This window comes from Stigmatopora nigra, unplaced genomic scaffold (assembly GCF_051989575.1).
Source record: "Stigmatopora nigra isolate UIUO_SnigA unplaced genomic scaffold, RoL_Snig_1.1 HiC_scaffold_52, whole genome shotgun sequence".
Lineage (NCBI taxonomy): Eukaryota > Metazoa > Chordata > Actinopteri > Syngnathiformes > Syngnathidae > Stigmatopora > Stigmatopora nigra.
The window spans coordinates 140,001-164,156 of record NW_027551631.1 but is presented as its reverse complement, the minus strand read 5'-3'; the positions used below and the strand labels follow the sequence as shown (position 1 = coordinate 164,156).

General features: G+C 40.5%; 1 protein-coding gene across 1 annotated transcript in view; it reads right to left on the bottom strand.

The window, feature by feature from the left end:
• Positions 1-1,198: 1,198 nt before the first annotated feature.
• The window catches only part of hace1 (HECT domain and ankyrin repeat containing E3 ubiquitin protein ligase 1), a gene marked incomplete at its 3' end in the record, with an annotated part of 83,927 nt that continues 60,969 nt past the window's right edge, over positions 1,199-24,156 (bottom strand). Inside the window, exons 16-21 of the mRNA XM_077711868.1 lie at positions 20,972-21,069; positions 20,732-20,819; positions 20,481-20,630; positions 17,367-17,563; positions 11,397-11,528; positions 1,199-1,297 (exon numbers count right to left, since the gene is read on the bottom strand). Of these exons, the coding sequence (XP_077567994.1) occupies positions 1,199-1,297; positions 11,397-11,528; positions 17,367-17,563; positions 20,481-20,630; positions 20,732-20,819; positions 20,972-21,069 (764 nt within the window). The remainder of the gene's footprint in view (positions 1,298-11,396; positions 11,529-17,366; positions 17,564-20,480; positions 20,631-20,731; positions 20,820-20,971; positions 21,070-24,156) is intronic.

The window sequence follows — 24,156 nt, the reverse complement described above, 5'->3', positions numbered from 1 at the left end:
CACATGCAATTTGAATGGTCGGCGGGTTGTATTTCATATGTGGCTGTGGCCGTGTGAACTACCATATTTACCTGCATATAAGCCGCTTTTGTTGGACAAAAAATGATTACTTAAATCGAGGGTACGGCTTATATGCGCTTAAAAACACGCCATGAAGTCATGACGCAATAGTGCAGGACGTCACGATGCAATGGTGCCGTGACATCATGACGTAAGACAATGCGGCCGATATGCTATAGAGTAAAGCTAATAGAGTAAAGAGTAAATAGAGTAATAGAGTAAAGCTAGACAGATAAAAGGCTAACATAATTTATTTTGACGTCTTTGAATGAAATTCAAGAACTGATGTTTACTGCTGGCTCGGGGCACGGCCATATTACAAAGGGCGCTAAACCTAGTTAAACGTGCTCTGATTATCCAGACGCGAGTAGCCTTGATTTTAAATTAAAACAAAATTCCAATTTCAGTTTTTTTCAGTTTTTTTTCTATTTTAGATAGAGCGTGATTTAAGGATGGGTGGATGTTTTATGCTTTTCTTACATTCTCTTTCTCACAACAACATTAAACTTTTCTAAGTGTGTAAACTCAAGCTTTGAGAATTTGCAAGGATTATCGATGAGTATGGCTGACCAGAAATATGTTAACTTGCTGCTCTCCTGTGTTAATTTTAACCATTAGACTGTAATTTTGAAAACGCCATACCTTCTTCAGTGCAGTGCTTCTGTATAACTAACTTTGCATAATTGTATACACATTTGATGTGCTAGGACTGATGGTACGGCAGTAACTGAAATTTTCCTTTCTCATCAAACACATTTTCCAAAAGATATATTTTTTATAGCGCAACAACTGTCTTTTGGTTCTAAAGGAAATCAGTACTGGGAGAAAACTCACGCAGGCACAGGAAAAACATGCAAAGTCCACAAAGGAAGGCTAAGACAAAATACACTTTTGGAGTGAGGAGGAAATTCATGTGTTCTACAGTATTGTTTCTGTCTCACAGTCTAACATTTCTTTTTGAAATAAGATAAACTAATATGAACATCTGAGTCAATTATATAAAAGTCAATGGACTGTACTTCCTATGAAATTCAGAAAGATTATTTTTTCGATTAAAAAACTAGTAGTCAAGATAAATTTGCCTAAAAAATTTTAAAGAAATAAAGTCAAAAGTCAACATTGGAGGCAAAAAGCCCACCTGAATGACTGGCTCCTGGGGATCGTAGCCACTGGTGTACTCAGTGTTCATACACCAATCCTGCACATCAATCTCTGGCATCCCCGACAGCAGGAGCTCCTGCAGGCAAGTAAGATATGCTTAAATTGAAGTCAAGAGTATTTGTTTGACACATTCATTGAATTTGAATGTGGAACAAATCAGTGCTAGTAATTCTCACATTTGTGTGTGTACAGTGGTACCTACATATACGAGCAGCTCTACCTACGAGATTTCTTCACACGAGTTTCTCCTACACATGGATCAGAAAACGCAAAATGTGCATGCGTGGGAAAAAAGAGGGCTTTCTGGATAATGAAGTATACTCGTGCACACAACACTGATAGCCAATGGCACCTTTTCTCAGAATAAAACTTCATTACCCACAATCAATATGTGGATAGGCTGAGCTGTTGCATTTCCTGTTATTCCTCCCTTAGCCTGTTAGCTCCCGCGATCACTCATTCAAAACTACCTCTCTTTGGCAAGTGGTCATGCGTTATGCTATTGTGAGGACATTTGTGTGCATCATTTTCGGGAATATTTTGAAAGGAATACAAAAGCAAACAGCCCATCCTTAGCGAACGTGGGGGGGGGGGGGGGGGGTTGCAACAGTCAATAAAAAAATTAAAACCAAATTAGAATTTAGTTTTAAGTTACATTAAACATGCCTTTATGTCTGTATATATTAATCCAAGTTAATTTAAATTAGTTTGTTCAGTTACGGGTGCGTGATCATGGAAAGATACCCCCTTCCCCCCTCCCCTATCTTTTTGTCTCTCTGTAATCTCTGCGAAATCCGCTCAATTTTAGTTCTATTAAACACATTTTATTACTATTAAACCACTAGTTATGTGTTACTTTGTTAATAGATGGCGAAATAGAAGAAATACATCTTTTCCAATCCAATATCCTGTTTTTGGTGTTTTTTCAGAGGGTCGGACCAAATTAATTTGTTTTTAGTTCATTTCAATGGGAAACGTTTGCTCGAGTTACGAGAAGATCGACATATGAGCTCAGTCCTGGAACAAATTAAGCTCATAGGTAGAAGCACCACTGTACTTACGTAGCATTTTAATATTCATGATCAGATGTGAATCATTGTACGTATGCCCTAAAACACGTAAAACTCTAAAATATACTAAAAAGTGGACGGCTTTTGGCCTTGGTAGAATGGGCTCTTGCCACCATCTGGCGGACAAAGATGGGTATTACGGCTCCCATTAAAACGGCCGCAGAGGGAACTATTTCAGCGGCACAGGGCACATTTTCCTATGCTTTATTCAATTTAAGTCATTAATAAATCATTTCGCGATAATTTTCACAGAATTTTGTTTTTCATCACCTTTCATACAGAATTGGGACCAATTTTAAGGGGTTTAGTTGGTAGTTGTGTGAGGACCGTGGAACGAATTATAGAATTAATATATAAAATAATGCCCTACTTACGAAATGTTCAAGTTATGAAAAAAAATTCTGGAACCAAATAATATTGCAAGAAGAGGTATGACTGTGTTGGAAACACTATTTTAAAAGATTTAATACACTCTCTTTAAAAGCCGAATATTGTGTTGTACACCAAATACATATTGGAGACTCATTCACTTCATTGTTGAAATGAAATCAAACAGCAAAGAATACTTAGTACATTGCTGCCAAGCTCCGTCGACCCCAATAGAGGAGTAACCTTGTCCTATTTCCGGAGTCAATTAGATGAAAATGAAAAATGAAAATCAGACATAGGCATTGTCGTCATCATTGACTTGACAAAAAAGCCTAGTAGTCATCATACCCTCAGCAGCGTATGACGAAATTGTATAGTGCTTCTCCACAAGTTCGTCTTCTCAGGCCAGACACATTTATGACATTTATTCATGACATATTCATACTTGTTAGCTCTCCGCCTTGAGCGCCATTTTCCGGCGACTACAAGTTGCCTCACCGATGCCAACAAGAATAAGATGGATCACTTACCTCTCAGTCTTTATACTTACCCTCCCTCAGTCATCCTGTGGAAGGTAGATCTGCACCAAACGACCCTCCTGTTACTTCAATTCGACTTGACTTAATTTCATAGTAGGGACATGTGTAGTCGTCACGTCACGTGTTGCTGCAGGTTCAGAGACCTGATGGCTGTTGGGAAGAATCTGTCCTTGAGCCTGTTTGTCCGTGCTTTGTAGGACCTGTAGCGTCTGCCAGATGGAAGCAACTGGAACAGGCAGTGTCCAGGGTGGTATGGGTCTCCAACAATGGACCCGGCTCTTCTGAGGTATTGGGGGTTGGCAATGTCTTCTAGCGATGGCAGAGAGCAGCCGACGATCTTCTGGGCAGTGTTTATCACCCTCTGTATGGCTTTTTTGTCTGCTGCCGTGCTTCTGGTATACCACACTGTAATGCCGTAAGTCAGGATGCTCTCCACAGTGGCTCTGTAGAAGGTTGCCAGAAGCTTGGTGTCCAACTTGTCCCTTCTCAGTACCCTGAGAAAGTGGAGTCGTTTCTGGGCCTTCTTCACTAACACTGTGGTGTTTGTGGACCAGGAGAGCCTATCCGTAACGTGGACTCCCAGGAATTTGAACGATTGGACCCTGTCTACACATACTCCGTTAATGAGGAGTGGGGCCAGGTCTGTGCTGCGCTTGCGAAAGTCCAAGATTATTTCTTTAGTCTTTGTGGTATTCAGTGTAAGATTGTTCGCCGAGCACCAAGAAGACAGTTTGTCGACCTCGTCTCTGTAAGCTGACTCATCCCCGCCTGAGATGAGTCTGATCACAGTGGTGTCATCGGCGAATTTGATGATAGAGTTTGACTGGTGGGCTGGTGTGCAGTCGTATGTGTACAGGGAGTACAGGAGAGGACTCAGTACACAGCCTTGTGGTGAGCCTGTGTTTAGTGTGATGGAGGAAGAGAGGTGTGGACCCATTCTGACAGTTTGTGGTCGACCAGTCAAGAAGTTCTTTATCCAGCAGCAGATTGAAGAGGATAGTCCAAGGTGGTAGAGTTTGTCCTTCAGGATGTCCGGCTTGATGGTGTTGAAGGCTGAGCTATAGTCTATGAAAAGCATCCTCACATAGTTCCCCTGGTGCTCCAGGTGGCTCAGTGCTGTGTGAAGAGCCACGGCGATAGCATCCTCAGTGGACCTGTTTTCCCTTTAAGCAAACTGGTGCGGGTCAACTGAGGGGGGAATTGTCTTTCTGATGTGTCGGGCCACCAACTTTTCAAAGCACTTCATGATCACAGGCGTGAGAGCAACAGGCCTGTAATCGTTCAAGCTGCCGATGGTTGGCTTTTTGGGGACAGGAATGATGGTGGCAGATTTTAGGCAGGCAGGAACGATGGATTGTTGCAAGGACCGATTGAAAATGTCCGTGAAGACTCCTGCCAGCTGTTCAGCACAGGTTTTGAGCACTTTGCCAGGTATTCCGTCTGGACCAGCAGCCTTCCTGGTGTTCACAGACTGCATTTCCAGTCTCACTTCCTGTTCCTGAAACTCCAGTGTATTGTCGCAGGGTGGTGGTGGGAGTGTTGACACTTGATCCACGCAAAATCGATATAAAATGTAAAACAAAATAACATAGGACAATTTAAATCAAACTTATGTTATGACATTGAAATATTGTGTTTGGAGACTTTTTGCACCGGTGAATCTTAATATAACAAACAAATTTAAATCAACTTGGATAACAATGCAGACACACTCAAAAATAAGTTTAATCTAACCTACCACTACACTTAATTCTAATTTAGTTTTACATTTTTATACCTTCTACTGGCTGGGTTTGCCCCGCCTCAACCGTGAGTTTCAGATGCAACCTATCAATAGTAGTTTGCTTTTGTATTCCCTCCAAAATATTCCCAGAATGATGCACACAAATGTCCTCACAATAGGATGATGCACGACCACTTGCCAACGAGAAATAATGTATACTACTCCTCGTAACAGCGATCGCTTCGCCATTCGCGCTGAGTGACGGGGAAAAAAGCTGAAAAAATGCAATGCTCTGCCCAGTGCTTGTAGATATCTGTTATACACGAGAGATGCAGCAATAAAGACAGTGCGCTACAATGATAAACAGCGTCTCTTATCTTGGCCACCTGACTTTCTAGTAAAAAAAATCTCGTATTTAGAGATAATTTGCTCGAAATTTTACGAAATGCTCGTATGTTGGGGAAATCGTATGTTGAGGTACCACAGTATAATGGAAAAAAGTATAAAAGTATAATTTGTTGATCATGTATTAGTAATTTCAAATTTCCACAAGTTTTTCATAAGGAAGCGGCCATCAGGGCTTTCTGGTGATCATCTGGGCAATTTCACGGGGAAGCAGCTGGGCACCTCGCACTGAACGATCTCTGGGGGAATGACAGCACTGCCGTGGGCCGCCTCAAACTGAACGGTCGCTGGAGGGACGAAGGCAATTCCGTGGTTCGCCTTTACCTGAACGTTCTCTGGAGGGGCGACGGGAATTCCGCAGGTCACCATGGCCTGAATGCTCTCCTGAAACCACGATTGGCCGCAAGCCGCCTTACACAGGAAATATGATGGGTCACAGGCTCCCTATCCCTGTAATTAGGATAGGTGGCAGACTGCCTCGCCCTGTAATCAGAGTGGTTGACAGGGCGCCTTTGCCCAGAATCAGGACAGGTGGCAGGACGCTGGTCCATATATCCAGCAGCATATCTGACCCGTTTACAGTGGGGGTTGGACTCCGCCAGGTCTGGCCTATGTCACCGATTCTGCTCATAACTTTTATGGATTACATCCTTATTTTATGCAGATGTGGTTTTGTTAGTTTCATCAGGCCATGACCTCCAACTCTGGCTGGAACGATTTGCAACCGAGTGTGAAGCAGTCAGGATGAGAATCAGTACCTCCAAATCTGAGACCATGGTACTCAGTCGGAGAAAGATAGAATAACAAGTTACAGATAACAACATTCATTTAGAATAACAAGTTTCAGATAACAACATTCATTTAGAATTAAAAGGGCATTTATTCACGGCCAAACAAAGTAGTCATAACAGTAAATACTATGATGACAGAAGAAAAAAGTATGTATAACAGTAGACACTGAAAAGCCAGGAATCCCACTCCAGAAAATTTACACCAGCATATCAAACATTGAGAGTAATCTATGAATTAAGGTTCTCAGCAAACCATTTTGAATATATATTTCCTAATATAATGGGAAATTATTTAAAATTAAAATTTTGTTCTTATTTGAATCAGCAGAACACTTCCACCCGATGGACAAATAATTTTACTGCAATTGGGTCCAGTACCGGGTTAAAAGTGCACTTTTTAACCGGGAAATCAAGCACCCTGGGCTCGGATATAGTCTCTAAAAATCGCCAGTAATTTTATTTATGCTGCGGTATTTGTATTTATTCATTTAATGCTGTTTTCGGCTGGATTTTAAGTTTCTTTCTAGTGCATTTTGGGGTTTTTCGCAATTGACCTCCATGGCAGTTTTTTTTACCGGGAAAATCATTACCCTGGGCTCGGTTTAAGCTTCCAAAGAATTCCAGTATCTATATTTATTCATTAAATGCTGTTTTCCGCGTGATTTTAGCACATTATAAATATTTGTATTAAGCAGCAGCACCATATTTGAACTTTGTAAGACATGCATTTGTCAATGTAAAAATAAAAGATATTTCTTTATCAATTTATTTGCACTGTGGAATCATTTCTTGCAACCGTGAGAACAAATGAAGACAAAGTGGCAGTTGTTTAATTGATAACTCTTAGGAGTTCGAGATAAGCAGAAATATACACCTGTTTAATATATTTTTAATTTTAAATAATTTTCCATTTTTAGGAAATATAAATTCAAAATGATTTGCTGGGAACCTTAATTCATAGATTAATCTCATTGTTTTCTATGCTGGTGTAAATTAAAGTATGTACTGTTATAACTTCTTTTTTCTTCTGTCATTATAGTACTTACTGTTATAACTATTTAGTTTGGCCGTGAATAAATGCTCTTGTTATTCTAAATGAATGTTATCTGTAACTTGTTATTCTAAATGAATGTTGTTATCAGTAACGGGCCGTATATGGCACGCGGGCAGAGATTGAAAAACATGGACACACACACGACCGGGGGCGGGGTGAGCGCGTCGGCTAAATGTCCTTCGGCTAGATAGTCGGTCAGCCAATTAGTCGTTTGGCTAATTCTATGTTCGGCCAGATGCCCCTTCGGCGAGTTGGCCATCGGCCAGATGTCAGTCGGCTAAATGTCTTTCGGCATGTAGACCAGCCACGCACCACCATAGGCCAGTTTGATGACTGACATTTTGGTTGTGTCACCGGACTTGCAGCCTAATGTCTTCGACACCTGTCTAAAGAGAGGTGGAATTGTCAAACGATGAGTTGGCTCCGATAGTGGGGAAGATGCAAGACTGACCTGGTTGTGCTGGTCCCAGTGTGGCCATTGTCAGAGTTTGGTCTACGCAGTGGGCAATAAGTGGGCATGTTTTTTTTTTTCAAGATTGTGCTGTCACGCGGCATCCATTGGTGGTAGCTCTGTCCACTCATTTGTTTTTCGTGTTTTACAGCCTATCTATTTTTATTACATTTTAATATTTCTTAATGTGTTCCTTCTTTTCTTTACTTTGTACTTTACTTTTTACAACTTTCTTTGTTCTGTTATCCTGGCTTCTTTCAGCTACTTTTTTTAACCATTCAGCCATGCCTAGCTGTCATACACATGGCACTAGCTGTGAACAATACGCAGCAGAAGGAGCAACACCTCAATGCCGCTGGAAATCCAGAGCTGGACAAAAGTGCCGGAAAAACAAGCGACGCTTCAGACCAACCATTCCATAATGGAATAAGGTGGAAGAGCTGCCGGTGCTTACCAGGCCGAAAACGGAGTCGAGGGCTTCTACTCTGCTACTGTTGATTCTTAAACTCCAGAGTACTGAGGAACTGTGTGGATAAGCTTGGAAGAGTGATTCTGCACAACATCGGTCACAGTCTGCAGAAGTTTCCCATCTTCTGTAAGACTTTTAGTGTGTGTTTCTAGTTGTATCCAACTCCACAACATTTTTTTCTTGAGTCTGTATCCGTTTTTGTTACTGCAACCAAGATTGCGCCACTCAAGTGGCAGCCGGTGGCGTTAGCTCTGTCCGCTTTTGCTCGTTTTGTGTTTTTGCTGCTTTTCTGTTCTAATTATTTGATTTAATGATTCTTAATGATCCCATATACTTTGCTTTGCTTTGTACTTTGTGCTTTTTGCTTTGTTGTTCTGCGGCCTTTGTGACTATATTGTCTAACTTGTAGCTATGTGTAACTATGCCTTTCCTGAATCTGCATTCTCACCCTCTTGCTATTGTGAAAATGAAATTTCCCGAATACGGGATGAATAAAGTTATCCAATCCAATAAGTCGGATTTGTTTCCAGTGAGGGTTGGATTACCATGTCACTCATTCTCCTAACTTTTGAAAGAAGTATATGTAGGCATGACTGAGGGGCTGAGGGGGTCCAGTTTGGTGACCGAATAACTGCATCTCTAATTTTGCAGATGATTGGTTCTGTTGGCTTCATCAAGCTGCAATCTTCTACTCTCACTGGAGCAGTCTGCAACCAAGTGTGGAGCCTACAGTTGAGAATCTGCACTTACAAATGGAACCACAGTCTTCGGTTGGAAAATGGAGCCTGCCTTCTCCGGCATGTGGTCCTGCCCCAAGAGGAAACGTTTTAACTATCTCGTTACTATCTTGTTCCCAAGTGAAGAATGGAGGGGGAGATGGGCAGGCTGATCGGTACGGGGCATGCATTGGTCCTTTGTGGTGAAGATAGAGCTGAGCTGAAAGGGGAAAGTCTCTATTTACAGTGCAATCTACTTTCCTACCCTCACTTATGGTAATGAGCTGTGAGTCATTATTCACAGAACAAGATTGTAGATACAAGCATCCTAAACTAGTTTCTTTCGCAGGGTCCATTAGAGAGAGGGTGAGAAGCTTAGTCATACGGGACGGAATCCTGAATGCATCCGTGTTAAAGTAGTATGGCCACGTCCCACTGGGAGAGCGGACAGTGCCCAGGACACACTGGGAAGACCATGTTTCCCAGCCCTGACCGGACGATTCGCCAAAATAGGTTTCGCCGACGGACGTCTGGTCGAGGGACAGTTTACCGAGGGGGCGTTTGGCCAAACGGAGAGTTAGCCGAACGGATAGTTAGCCGACCAGAAAGCCAGCCGATGTATGTTGCGTTGACGCGCTCGCTCCGCCCCCGGACGTTGCGCCGACGCGCTTGCTCCGCCCCCGATTGTGTGTGTGTACATGTTTTTTAACCTTATTTATTAATGCTGTTTAAAGTCATTTTTGTGCATTTTGGGGCTTTTCGCAGCCGTATTTTGACGTTTCGCCTCTCATGGCTTTTTTTACCGGGGAAATCACTACCCTGCGCTAGGTTTAAGCTTCCAAAGAGCTCCAGTATCCTTATTTAATCATGAAATGCTGTTTTCTGCGTTATTTTAACCCACTATAAATTTTATGAATGAACAAAATATTCCTGAACACTCTTGTCACAGGAAGAGTAATTAGGAATATTTTTATTAAGCAGCAGCACCATATTTGAACACTGTGGAATCATTTCTTGCAGCCGTGAGAGCAAATGAAGACAAAGTAGTAGTTGTTTAATCGATAACTCTTTAGAGTTCGAGATAAGCAGAAATATATACAGGTTAAATATACAGGGTGACCAAAAAGATGCAATTTTTAGTCAATTTATGGCTTTCCCAAGATTTGTTCCAAATGTCCACCATTCCGTTGCAAGCAAACCTGTACTCGTCTGACAAAGTTGTCAATCACCTTTTTATCGAATAAAATATGAATACGCATCTTCTTGGGTCACCCTGTACCTGGAAGATGTGGGATAAGACAGGTGTGGCTCTCATCAAGTTTGATTTGTACGTACAAGTACGTAGTACAATGTGCTCCTGTCATTTTTGTTCAATATTCTTATATATGTACACATTCACACCCTCTTGCTACAGGAGAAGAAAACACTAGAAAACTTACCAAAAATACAGACTAGAGGGCTTAGAGAACAATACCTGAAAATGCTATTAAACACACTTCTAGTGATGTGTGCCAATAGGAACAGAATTTTAATTACTTCTAGTGATGTATGCCAATAAGAACAATATTTTAATTACTTCTAGTGATGTGTGCCAATAAGAACAATATTGTAATTACTTCCAGTGATGTGTGCCAATAAGAACAATATTTAAATTTTAAATAATTTATTATACAGGTGTAAATTTTCTGGAGTGGGATTCCTGGCTTTACAGTACTTACTGTTATAACTACTTTTTTCTTCTGTCACGTACTGGAGTAGGATTCCCGGATTTACAATTTCATTGCAGTACTTACTGTTATAACTACTTTTTTTCTTCTTTCACATACTGTTCTGCGTGTTTGGCCCTGAATAAATGCCCTTGTTATTCTAAATGAATGTTATCTGTAAGGGCCGTAAATGGCCCGCGAGGTTGAAAAACGTATACACACACACGACCGGGGGCTGGGCGAACACGTCGGCGCAATGTTCGTCGGCTGGCTATCCGGTCGGCTAACTATCCGTTTGGCTAACTCTGTTCGGCCAAATGCCCCCTCGGCGAACTGTCCCTCGGCCAGACGTCCGTCGGCTAAACGTCTTTACGCGAATCGCCCGGGTACCTTTCCCGGCTGGCCCGGGAACATCGTGGGACCCTCCATGGCTGAAGTGGTTGGGAACAGGGAAGTCTGGGCATGCCACTTTTACCTGATGTCGGATAAGCGGGAGTAAACGGATGGATGGATATATCATGAACACAGTGTTTTGAATAAACAGGTTTCAAGTTATCATATGTTTGAAGCATTGCAAGCACCCGGGAATCATTGTGTTCATCTGAGTAAAAACAAAAACCTTTCAAGTCAATACTTTCAAGAAAGGATATGATTTGATAGTGACAGGTGTGTTTAACAAATGCGGTGGAATAAAATAAATTATCCATCGAATTAAAAACATTAAATCTGTAAAAGTAAAATTAAAAAAAGTTAATTCCTTAAACCAGGCAAGGATAATTAATCTCTACATCAAATGCAAGCAGGACAAACCAGCAGGGGGAACAACGAGGATACCAATGGTGAAACTGGCAAAATATAAAAAGACAAAGGACATCCACTTACCAATTCATATTCATCAAAAAGCTGGATGAGTGAGGGTGGGATGAAAGTGTGGAATCCTTGCAGGAAGGCATTGATCTGAGGCTGGATGGCCCTTGTCATTCTCAGTTCAGTAACCAGCTGGACGTACTCAGCCTGACACAATCAAACACATGCACGCAAAGATTGAAGTACTCAGAAAATGAAAATAAGCAAAGACATTGAAACAATGTATAGGACGAGTGATGGATGGGAATGACCTAGCCTAGAGTACAGGGGAGTCATCACAGCCTTTATTGACTGATGTAGGCAAAACCACCTCTACATCAATGCCAGTAAGACAAAGGAAATAGTGATCGATTTTCAGAGAAATCCTCAACAGACCACTAAGTGGACATCAAGGGTACAAACTTCGAAATCGTGGAGAATATTAAGTACCTGGGTGTTCACCTCAACAACAAACTAGACTGGCCAACATAGATGTCCCGTACAACAGGGTGCCAGAGCTGCCTCTACCTGTTCTACAGTGCCGCATCTACAGTGTTTTAGTGGTCTGTTGAGGATGTGGGAGCACGGAGAGGGACAGGAACTTGCTAATTAAGCTGATCAGGAGTGCCAGCTCTGTTCTGGGCTGTCCTTTGGACTCTGTGGATGAAGTGGGAGAGAGGAAGATGCTGACCAGAATGATGTCCATCATGGACAGCGCCTCCCACTCCCTGCATGAGTCTGTGGAGTCCCTCCGAGGCTCTTTCAGTAATAGACTAATGCACCCTCATTGCAGGAAGGAGCGCTTCCGCAGATCCTTCCTCCCAACAGCTGTGAGGCTCTTTAACAAAACAAATGGTTGGATGTTAAGACCAGCCGTATGTATGTGTACATCTATGTATGTGTGAATTTATGTATATGCTTGTATGTATGTGTATATGTATGTATGTGTGTGCGCGTGTATGTATGTTTAAAGGTATGTATGTGTGTGTGCGCGTGTATGTATGTTTAAAGGTATGTACATGTGTATGTGTGTATATATGGTACTCGTACGATTCGGCGAAAGACCTTTCGTCGACGGGCGTTTCGACGACGGACAGTTCGCCGACGGGCGTTTCGACGACGGACAGTTTGCAGAAAAAACTAGTGTTTAATGTATTATATTATTAAATAAATAAAAGTGGGGATGCTTCTTATTGTGTTGTTTTTTATGGCGGGGCGAGCAAATCCCGTTTCATTTCGTGTATAAGTATGTATGTGTATATGTATGTATGTGTATATGTATGTGTGTGTAGATGTATGTATGTATACATGTATGTATTTGTATATGTGTGTATATGTATGTATGTGTATTTGTATGTATGTGTATATGTATGTATGTGTATATGTATGTATGTGTATATGTATCTATGTGTATATGTATGTATGTGTATATGTATGTACATGTCTGTATGTATGTGTATATGTAAGTACATGTCTGTATGTATGTTTATATGTATGTACATGTCTGTATGTATGTCTATATGTATGTACATGTCTGTATGTATGTGTATATGTATGTACATTTCTGTATGTATGTGTATACATATGTATGTACATGCCTGTATGTGTGTATATGTATGTACATGCCTGTATGCGTGTATATGTATGTACATGCCTGTATGTGTGTATATGTATGTACATGTCTGTATGTATATGTATGTACATGTCTGTATGTATGTGAATATGTATGTAAATGTGTGTATATGATTGGTCGACGAGTTTCCAGGTGTGGTAAAAATGTTTTCCTTCCATGTTGACTACACATTAAGTTAGATATGTTCATGCTCTCGTGTGGGCTTCATGTATATTGTATAGCCTTGATTGGCCCTGATTTGTTTCATTTTGTGTTATAACTGTCTTTGGGCCTCCTATGATTTGTAAACAGTGCATAGATGCAGAGTTATGCATGCGAATTGATGCTCGTCATTAACACAAGCAAATGCTTGGAAATGTAAATTGATGCTGCTGCTTGGTTGATTTGGGTCATTCGTGTTGGTAGTTATTGTTTACAATGGGGTTGGACTGACTGCGTGAGTGCTGCTGTCTTGGTTTTTGGTAAGTTAACTTCATTTTAACCTTAGATCTTACCAGAATACTGATGTTTTCTTTCACCTTTCAGGATCCCAATAAAAGAGAATTATATTGCTACATATTCCTCAAACTGATATTGTCCGATGCTTTGTTTTGGTATCCTACAGACTCTTTGGCATGATTGAATTGAAATGCTGAATTGCTTCTCATGTCAAACAGTGGGGGAAATAAGTATTCAGTCAACCACCAATTGTGCAAGTTCTCCTACTTGAAAAGATTAGAGAGGCTTGTAATTGTCAACATGGGTAAACCTCAACCACGAGACAAAATGTGGAAAAAAACTGAAAATCCCATTGTTTGATTTTTAAAGAATTTATTTCCATATTAGAGTGGAAAATAAGTATTTGTCACCTACAAAAAAGAAATATTTCTGGCTGTCAAATAGGTCCATCTTCTAACAAGGTCTAACGAGGTCTCCACTCGTTACTTGTATTAATAGCATCCGTTTTAACTCATTATCGGTATAAAAGACACCAAAGAGCTGTCGAAGGACACCACAGACAAAATTGTAGACCTGCACCAAGCTGGGAAGACTGAATCTCCAATAGGTAAAATGTTTGGTGTAAAGAAATTAACAGTGGGAGCTATTATTAGAAAATTGAAGACATACAAGACCACTGATAATCTAGCTCCATCTGGGGCTCCATGCAAGATCTTACCCCGTGGCGTGAAAAATGATAATGAGAACGGTGAGCAAAAATCCCAGAACCACAAAGGGGGAATTAGTGAATGAGATGGATCCAATGACTGTTGATTGTTTGACCCCTCACCCAGTCTCAAGTTCACAATGAAGATTTGGGGAAGGACTCTTAAATAGTTTTGACTTGGATTCCGAAGATGGCGATGTCGAATCGACCTCCGGAAAGACTCGCAATTGTTTTGATTCCTGAATGGAATGGATGCTTGCTTGTTTTATCTTATGCAGGTGTTTTTAATTTCCGACCTCTTATGCAATTGTTTTGAATAGATAACCTTAATTGTTTTGATTCGCTGTCTTAAATGGGCAGGAGAGAATTTGGTTCTTTAGAATGATCCGTGACGAGGACGAGTCAGGATTGATTCTCACTTGCAAGATAAAGATGGATTATGTGCTCCGATGTCTTCCTTGTATTATTTTATATTATACTAAAGTATAACTATTAATGAACCTAACACTGTTGAACTTATTGGAAGGTGCAGCAGGTTATATTTTGGAGAAAAGATAGCATTCCATCAAAAGAACACTAGACCAACAGTGAAGCATGGTGGTGAAGCATGGTGGTGGCAGTGTGACGGTGTGGGGCTGCTTTGGGACAAGGACCACGTGGTGTAATTGATGGAAGAATGAATTCTCCTTTCGACTACCAAATTCTGGAGGAGAACGTCCGGCCATCAGTTTGTGCGCTCAAACTCCAGCGCTCTTGGAGCATGCAGCATGACAACAATCCAAAGCACAGTTGAGCAAACTTAAGGTTTTGGAGTGGCCAAATCGAAGTCAGGATTTAAATCCTACTGAAATGATGTGGTGTGTTCTGAAATGGGCTGCTCATGCTAGAAAAACTTCTAGTATTGCAGAATTGAAACAATTCTGCACAGAAGAGTGGACCAAAATTCCCCCAAAGCATTGTGTAAGCTTAATTTCAGTTCTTGCTGCCAAAGGTAGTACTGAGCCATGTTGGGAAAAGAGGGAGCTGTCAGGATGCTCCTCATTGACTACAGCTCAGCCTTTAACACCATAAGACTGGACATTCTTATCCCCAAGTTGGCCAACCTTGGGCTACCTCCTGATCCTGGATTAAGGACTTTCTGGTCAACCGACCCCAGCACATGAAGCTGGATCAAATCTGACAAAGTAGACTTGGACTAAAGCTCACAATAACCATTTTTTGTCTGTTTGATTCTTTTTTTTTTAATTAAGCGTATAGGAACTTAAAGCCAGCCTGAGGGCTTGAGTGGTTAGCACATAATGCTCCCAGCTCTGGGGCCCTTGGTTCAAATCCAGGTCGGTCCACCTGTGTGGAGTTTGCATGTTCTCTCCGGGGCTGCATGGATTTTCTCTGGGTACTCTGGTTTCCTCCCACATACTAAAAACATGCATGGTAGGCTGATTGTACTCTCCAAATTGGCCCTAGTGTGAGTGTGAATGGTTGTCTGTCTCCTCATGCCCTGCTAACGGCTGGCCACCGATTTAGGACGTACCGAAGTCAGCTGGGATAGGCTCCAGCACTCTTTCCGACCCTAGTAGGGATAGAGCGGTTCAGAAAATTAATATTTAAAATTGTTATTATTAGATTACATTTAGACATTGATACATTAGGGGTGGCCAACCAGTCAGAGACCAAGAGCCACATTTTTTACTTTGTTCCCGCAAAGAGCCACATTTTTTACTGTGTTACCGCAAAGAGCCACATCACACACATACCTTTGCTCAGCCAGATTTATTGTAAATGTCACACACCAGCATAGTAATGACATAAATTGACTCCTACAGTACTAACAGCACAGGCCAGTCAATGAACAATGAACATTGTGTGCACTGTCTCACACAGACAAACTCTCAGTTCAACCAAGTCCACAAACAAATACATAATAATTTAAAATAGCGTTTTTCTTTTACTATGCATGTTACTTAGTGGGACTTCTGTCATAAAATCAGAGCCTATTTTTGCGCAACATTCGCTCCTTGTGAGCTGTCATTTATTATGAATGGCTTTTAACTAGCGCGCCCACCACGCGGGTGTACACCTCGCTCTCCTATTGGCTGCTCCCGGCTGAGCACTCTCGCCTTGGTCTGCCTCGCAGGGGGTGTGGCTTTCTCAGCCGACGCTCGATCTTTGGGATACTTTTTGTGTGCGTGACGCCGTTCATTGTCGCTTCTGGTTCACGGGAGCTCTCCCACTCTGTTAAAAAGTTTACTCAAATGACCTTGCTCCTACTGGGAAACTTTGAGGTATTCATCCCAAGCACATGCGCATTGGACGAAAATACCGTATTGAACTCAAGCGAAGCCCACACGCAAATAAAAATAAAACACAAATACAAACTTTGATATGGACGTAAGAGCCGCATGAAACCGGGCAAAGAGCCGCATGCGGCTCGGGAGCCGCGGGTTGGCCACCCCTGCATTAGTCTATTCATATGCCTATAAATGATAACAATAATTATAATAAAATAATTTTTGTCAACAATAATAAAAACTTTTGATAAAAAAATCGATAATTTTAAAGTTCAATTACACCACCCGACCCTCAAAGAGGTGAGGCGCTGATGGAAAATTAACGCTAATATGGGACCAACGCTTAGGCGAAGAGGAAACGTGATTTTATCATGTTAGCAATAGAAGCTAACTTGGTCATGTCTGGTCTACATTATCCGCGATATTTGATGTCTATTTTTACAATATTAATTCATTCCAGAAGTATTTTCGTAACTTGGATTCATTTAAAGTAGAGAAACATTTTACATGCAAAAGGATTAATCTGTCCCAACCCGTTCTAAAATCCCCAATTCTACCCCTAAAACACTTCAAAATTATTAAAGAATACCAATCATATATGAAAGCCAAAGTGTAGGGCGGATGAGGCAAAAATAAGTAAACATATGCACACAATCTATGCATATTCATTTTCACTGGCCAATTTACCTTTTGGCCTTTTTATAACGTATGCACAAATATAATTTTTCAGCTGAAATTACTTGTCCCTCTCTTAGTTTTACTTTGTATTAATTTCTCTACATCTTATGTGTAATGCTACCATTAACCAACTGAGCAAAACTGTTTTGTGAAGGGTAATAAATTGTCCAGTAATTGCCTAAAGGTAAATTACTCACTGTGGTTTAAAAAAAAAAAAAATCTTGCAATACAGTTCAAGTGATCTCGATGATTAACCACTGTACCTTATTTTCTTGAGTCACAAGAATACTTGTGCCTCCTGGCTTGAGCGGTACCTCCTCCATGGCACCAAACACATCTGTTTCCACAGAAAATGTGAGCTCCAGACCGAAATCACTGATGTCATTGTCCAAGATCCATTGCAAATTCTTGGCATACTCAGGATCAATGGATGATACATCCTGATAGTTCACTGGAATTCCTGGTATCATAAAATGCATAGATGTAATTTTAAAAATAACTACTGTCCTACTGTATGCAGTCAATAATGGTACGTGTCATAAAAATCGGGGTGGCCAACTCCGGTCCTCGAGAGTCTGTTTTTGCAAGCTTTCCCAGAAGCTTGCAGATGAGTTAATCATTTCATTTACGTGTGGTAGAGGATGGAGATATGGAAAACAGACCGGACAGCAGCTTGCGAGGACCGGCATCAACTCATCTGCAAGCTTTTGGACTGCTTGCTAATGAGTTGATCATTTGATTCAGGTGTGATACAGGAGATGTGGACCAGATAGCAGCTCTTGAGGACTGGAGTTGGCCACCCCTGATCTAAAAGTCTAATATTCCTCGATTATCACGGGTAATGCAAACCAGACATGGCCGCACCGCAATAAACGAAAACCCGCGAAACACCCCTATTTAAAAGAAAAAGGGGGAGTGGCTTTGGCTTGCGAGTTTCAGCGTGGATTTTCACATTTTTATAAACTTACTAAAAAGAATTCCCCCAGAAAAAAAATGCAATGTAGTGAAGCCGCGATAATCGAGGACTTACTGTACAGTAATATACAATTTACTCGTATTTCATATCAATCTTTCTCATATAAGATAACTAAATACAAATTAAACCATTCCCACACTTAAAAAAAACACCTAAGAATAGGACATGTTATTAATTGTTCATATTCACCAACTGTCATCACAATGTAACAAAAAACTTTTTAAGGGTTGTGAGCTGCAATAAAATTTGACATTATTATGTACAGTACTGTATGGAGTTCTTACTTTTGAGATAGACGTGTGTGGAGGAGGAAAGAGACTTGGCGGCAACACATTCAGTTCGCTACAATTTTGTGACACTATGTAACATAACACAAACTTACAATTTACCTTAAATTAACTTAACTTACAAAACACACCTTTGTTGTGCTATAACTGAGGAAAAGGTGTTTATGTATTCCACCGCAGATTTCAAGTTGGAACTAGCTGCTTCCCCGTGGCACATAATTGAATGCATACCCAGTTCGTTTTTTTTGAATTATCAAACCAGCCACGACTCGTTTTTAACGTTTAGTTGTAAGTCTCCCCTTTCTCAGCTACTTGCTTTACTAGTATAGTCAGCAAACTGTATCTCCTTTAATAATATTAAAAGAAGCCCACACAATTCCACATCTTGGGACTCATAATTCTTTCTCATTAGCTTTGGTTGTCCAGGAGTGTAGGAGATATTTCATCTCTCGCCTGAAGGATCCTGCCAATAATCTCAAGGTCTGAGTGATAAGACAAATTACCACGGTGGTTTTTACGTGTTGCGACCGAACCAACAAAAGGGCTGCCGAATTGTTTTTGTTAAGATTCTAACGTTTAACCTCCTTGAGATGAGCCATGCACATATTTCTATTTCTTATGGGTTTATTCTATTGCTAGGTGCATTTCACCCTAGAAAAAAATCTCTCATGGGACATATAATACTAAGAAAAGAAAGATATATTAGCTCATTAAAAATAATTTACACAAAAAGGTTGCATGTAAAGTCAAGAACAACAAAAACAAATCATCATCTCCCACAAGGTTGGAGGCATACTGCTGGTCCTCCACTGGGTCCAATTTGTTGCACAGAAACCTATTCAATGTGTTTGTCGTGGGCCGTTACATATATGCATTTTCTTTCTCTTCCTCGAGCTTCTACACGCTTGAACAGTCGCTCTCATACAACGTTTTCACCTAAACTAGTACAGCATTTTAAATCTTGCCCTCGTACTAGAAATGAAAATAATAATACCATATTTACTTGCATATAAGCTGATTTTGTCGGGCAAAAAATGATGACTGAATTGAGGGTACGGCTTATATGTGCATATAAACACAAATGCTCGAAACTGCAAGTTGACAACGCCATGACACGATGATGTCACGACGCAATGGCGCCGTGACATCATGACGGAATGTCACGGTCACATCATGACGGAATGGAGACATGACGTGAATGTGGCCGATAGAGAAAATAGAGAAAAGATAAACAGATAAAACGCTAAAGAAAATGTATTTTAACGTCTTTGAATGCAATTCAAGAAAAAAACATATCTAGCATAAAACGTGCTCGCTGGGGGCACATCCATCTTACCTAGGGACCTGCCGCCTAAATCTAGTTAAAAGTGCTTTGACCAACCGGACGCGAGTAGCCTTGATTTTGAAATAAAACAAAGTTCCAATTTTATTTTTGTTTAAATATTTCTTGTTCAAAAGTGACAATTATTGGAGTAATATGAACCATCGAATTAATTTAGATATGTTGACATTAGAAGCAATATGGCTGCCACAACATCTTAAATATCTGATTAAAAATTGCAACTTCAGAAATTAGAAAGCATCTGGTTCTCATTAACATAGATTATTTCTTTTTTCAAATATACTAATTTGATATTTTGCATTTACAGGCATATGAACTTCCTCATATTGACATAATAATGTGCTTTTGATTCATACAGTATCTTAGAAATACCACTTGTGATCTTTCTTAAAATGTTCCCTTCAAAAACACATTTGTACCCTATTGAAACTATGAATATGGAGGTGTTAATTGGGAATCAGGGGGGGCGGGGCGGCTTATAAGCGATAAATTATAAAATTCAAAAATGTTAAGGCAGTTATAAGGGTGCGGCTTTTAAGTGAGTAAATATGGTATATATATTTTGGTTGGGACCTGTTACTTTGCCGTCATTTGGCGTTCCAAGGTCTTAAACCGTCATGGTAGGGATAACCCCCCCTCCCCCCACCACACACACACACACACACACACACACACACACACACACACACACAAACTTTTGTCATCTAACTGCCCACCCTCTATTAATTCAGAGCTTCTACAATTAAATCATTACATCATATATTTCTTTTACCCAGAATATGTTTATAGAAGGAGCGGGTGAAATAGATATTGACCAGCTGCTTGTGATACAGAGCTAAACCCAAGATCTGGCCCGCAAATCGGAAGTAGTTCAGGTGGTCTGGGTTGACTGAGGAGTTACTGTTGGGCTGGAATGTAGTACCTGTAAAAAGCGTAAGCATCCAAACAAACAAATTATTCCAAACCACCCAAAATGTTGCTTGTCATACTAAATGCTATAATCAAAATCTAAATTAAGTGTACCATCAGCTGACTGAGTGAACAGAGCATAGTCCGGATTAATTATCTCATTGGATAGGACATCAAACCACTCCCGAACAACACCTTGACCCTGTAAGACAGACAAAGCAAGCAGAATAACAGTACACTCATATTGCTTGTTGTTGATCAATTATTTAAAAACTGAAAACATCCATAATAACTTTTTTGCTCAAAGTAAAACAAACAAACAAAAATATCCATTGCCACAATCCAAAGACTCACCATCCCTTCCTCGCCATGAAAGCGGACAGCAATCCCTTGCTTCAGTTTCTCATTAGTAGACTTTGAAACCATTTCACAGCTGCTCCGAAATATGGAGTCTGATTAAAGGAATTAAAAAATGTTCACATTTAATGAAAAAAGAAACCCTGCAAATATAGCATCAAACATTTTATGTCAACACTGGTAAGAACATTAATGCAAAAGGCATTAATTAAGAAAAAATGCCAATATTTCATGAAAAAGGAAAAATAGACAACACATTTAAATGGTGGGTGGCCCGGTGGTGCAAGTGGTTAGCGCATGATCGTCAAAGCTCTAAGGTTCTGGGTTCAAATCCAGGTCGCATCCCACTTGTGAGGAGTTTGCATGGGCCTGCGTGGGTTTTCTCTGGGTACTCCGGTTTCCTCCCACATTCCAAAATCATGCATGGTAACCTGATTGGACACTAAATGGCCGTTAGGGTACATTCAAGAGCTGTATGCAGATGGTGTGAATGATGTCAGGTTCTCTCAGAATGTGTCCTCACAAGTGGTGTCCTTTTTGTTTAAGCATATTTTTACACAGTATTATAGTTTTAGGGAAATTGTGATTTGAATATTTGATTCATTGAACAACCATCTGGCATTACTGGAATTAATGGATAAGTAGTAGCAAAGTAAATAGAAATATCTTGTATAGATTATCATACCATTGCAAGACATGGCTGTCTTTTGCACTCAAAAGTACTGCAAAGTCATTGTGAGGATTTTATTTTGAATACATTACAGCAAAGCCTCAAATTTCACAGATAATATAAGCCAGACATGGCCGCATTAATCGAAAAAACACTAAGAAGGATCACCCTTATTATTACTACCATATGTTTTTGTGCCTATACAAAAATACGAAAACACAAGTACAAATATCAAGTGTATTAATAAAATGTTTCAGTTATAGACATAAGAAAAGACTAATGCATAAATATCTAAATCTGATCTAAAAATAAAATCATTTTTAAATAATTTAAATATTGTAGCCACGGTATAAATTGTTTCTTTCCGCTTGATATAAATAGAAAAACAGTTTAATGGGAGTGCCAACAGAGGGCCAGCATTCCATTTCTCTGAATCTCATTAGACTTGGAAAATGACATACAAAGCATTCAATTCAATTTAGTCCAAGTTGTCTGCACAGACCAGATCTTGAAGGGTAGCCCCCTTTCAGCGTGGTACAGCTTCACGTTCGGGATGAAACAGGTTGCGAAGGCTTTCATGATCCAGGATCTCCAGTTGCACATTCAGTATACAGGCAGCAAGGCTCAGCTGTTTTTTTTAAAGGATGAGGACGGTCGAACATGGAGATTAAGGCGGGCTTTACTATAAAGCCAGCCAGCAGCATCCCCACACGAGTGTCGAGCGAGCCGAGCCAACTGCGGCAGGTTCAGTTCATCTTCGAATAAGAAAGTGGGTGAAGGCATCCTCTTCCAAAAAAGGCCAGTCTCATCCGTGTTAAAAACTTGTTCTATGGAATTATGTGAGGGAACTCTTTCTTCGTCGTAGCCTTTCGTAGCCTCCCGATCTGCCGAGGAGGTGCTGTCGCGACAATTATAGGAGGCTGAGGTTCATATTAATTGTCTTCGTCAGGAACTAAGCTATCTCTTGACTTTGGGTCTAATCACGTTCACGTCCATAGGAATCTTATTGTCCCAATAGGGCATTCTCCATCTTAACAATGATTTTATTCCTCCTTCCGAAATTGAATCTCAAGAAAAGGCACGGCGGTCCACCTTGTCTTGTCTTTTTTTTGTGCACCGTTCTTCTTTACGCAACCATTCACCAACCATTTCAGCGCAGAAGAAACGCTTCCTGACCTCCGCCATTTTGATAGCTATTTTTTATCTCCTATCTTCTGTAAGATATGCTGAGTCACTATTTGCAATTGCTTGTTTATATTGCACCAGTTTGGTGTGAGTAATGAAAAATGTCATGTTGAGACATCTGCTCTGCAGTTGTCTGGGCGTATCAACCCACACCCTGTTTCTGTTATCTTCTCTGTACAGCATCATGTTTTTCACATATAAATAAATGCACAAACTGTTTTTTCGGAGAGATTCGCGGCGGATAGTCTGTGCGTTCGCAACCATTTGAGCTCTCCCTCTTTCTCAAACTGCTCCTGAAGTTGTTTTACAGAGATCCAACACTTCTGCTAGCAAATTTCAGTTTTTGACATTAGGCAGGATGTTTTAGAGGCATTTTCAACACTGATTCAAAATCGATACAAAGCTAGAAAGGCTCGGTATAGTCTTCTGTGTGTGGTGTGAAATGTATGTAATCCGAAGAAAGGGCACAATGATGTTTGTATTATCGATGCATCATTCTTCTTCGCTGAGGGCCATCTATTTCAGTGCCGAAGAAGAAGCGCTGCCCTGACTTATTCCTTTTGTCATCTCCTGCCTTACGCTTGCGGGTAGTTCCAGCGTGGATTTCGACATTTTCTGTAACTTTTTTTATACTCAAGATAAAAAAAGCAACGTACTGAAAGATTTTCCCATCAAAGTAACACATTTGTACTTCCTATTAAAACCAAGAATATGGAGGTGAATATTGGTGTTAGGGATATTAGTCTTACATTTTATATATTTGCTCACAATGAAGAACACTTTGCTTCACATCGCTTATTAGTCTTAGATTATTACATACTTACTCGCAATGAAGAACGCTTTGCTTTATTAGCTTATTAACATTCAAAAAGTCATATTAGAACATCTGCTTGCAAGCATGTAAATGCTTGTTCCTTAGTTAGATCAAACAACAGGAAGGTCGAATCATCACAGACTGCTGGAATGCGGAGAAGATCCTTTGGCTCATCATGACCTTCATTTGTTTAGAGAGATAAAACGTCTATTGACTTCTCACTCCTATTTTCCTACCACTCCCTTGAGAGCTGAGATTGTAACTAAGGTCTTTGAAGCTCATAAACAGTAAAAAAAAAAATGTGTCTAACGCCAGAATGAACCTGGACAAAGATGAGTCAGTTTGATTCTCTCTTTCAAGAAAACAACAGATGAGTCTCCTGTCTCTTATATTTGTGCATGCATTTGCCTAATGGTGAACCTAACAATTCGGAATTGGGGGTGGGGGGGTTTACATATACATATACAGTGATCCCTCGGTGCTTCGCGCTTCAGCTATCGCGTGCGCAGACCT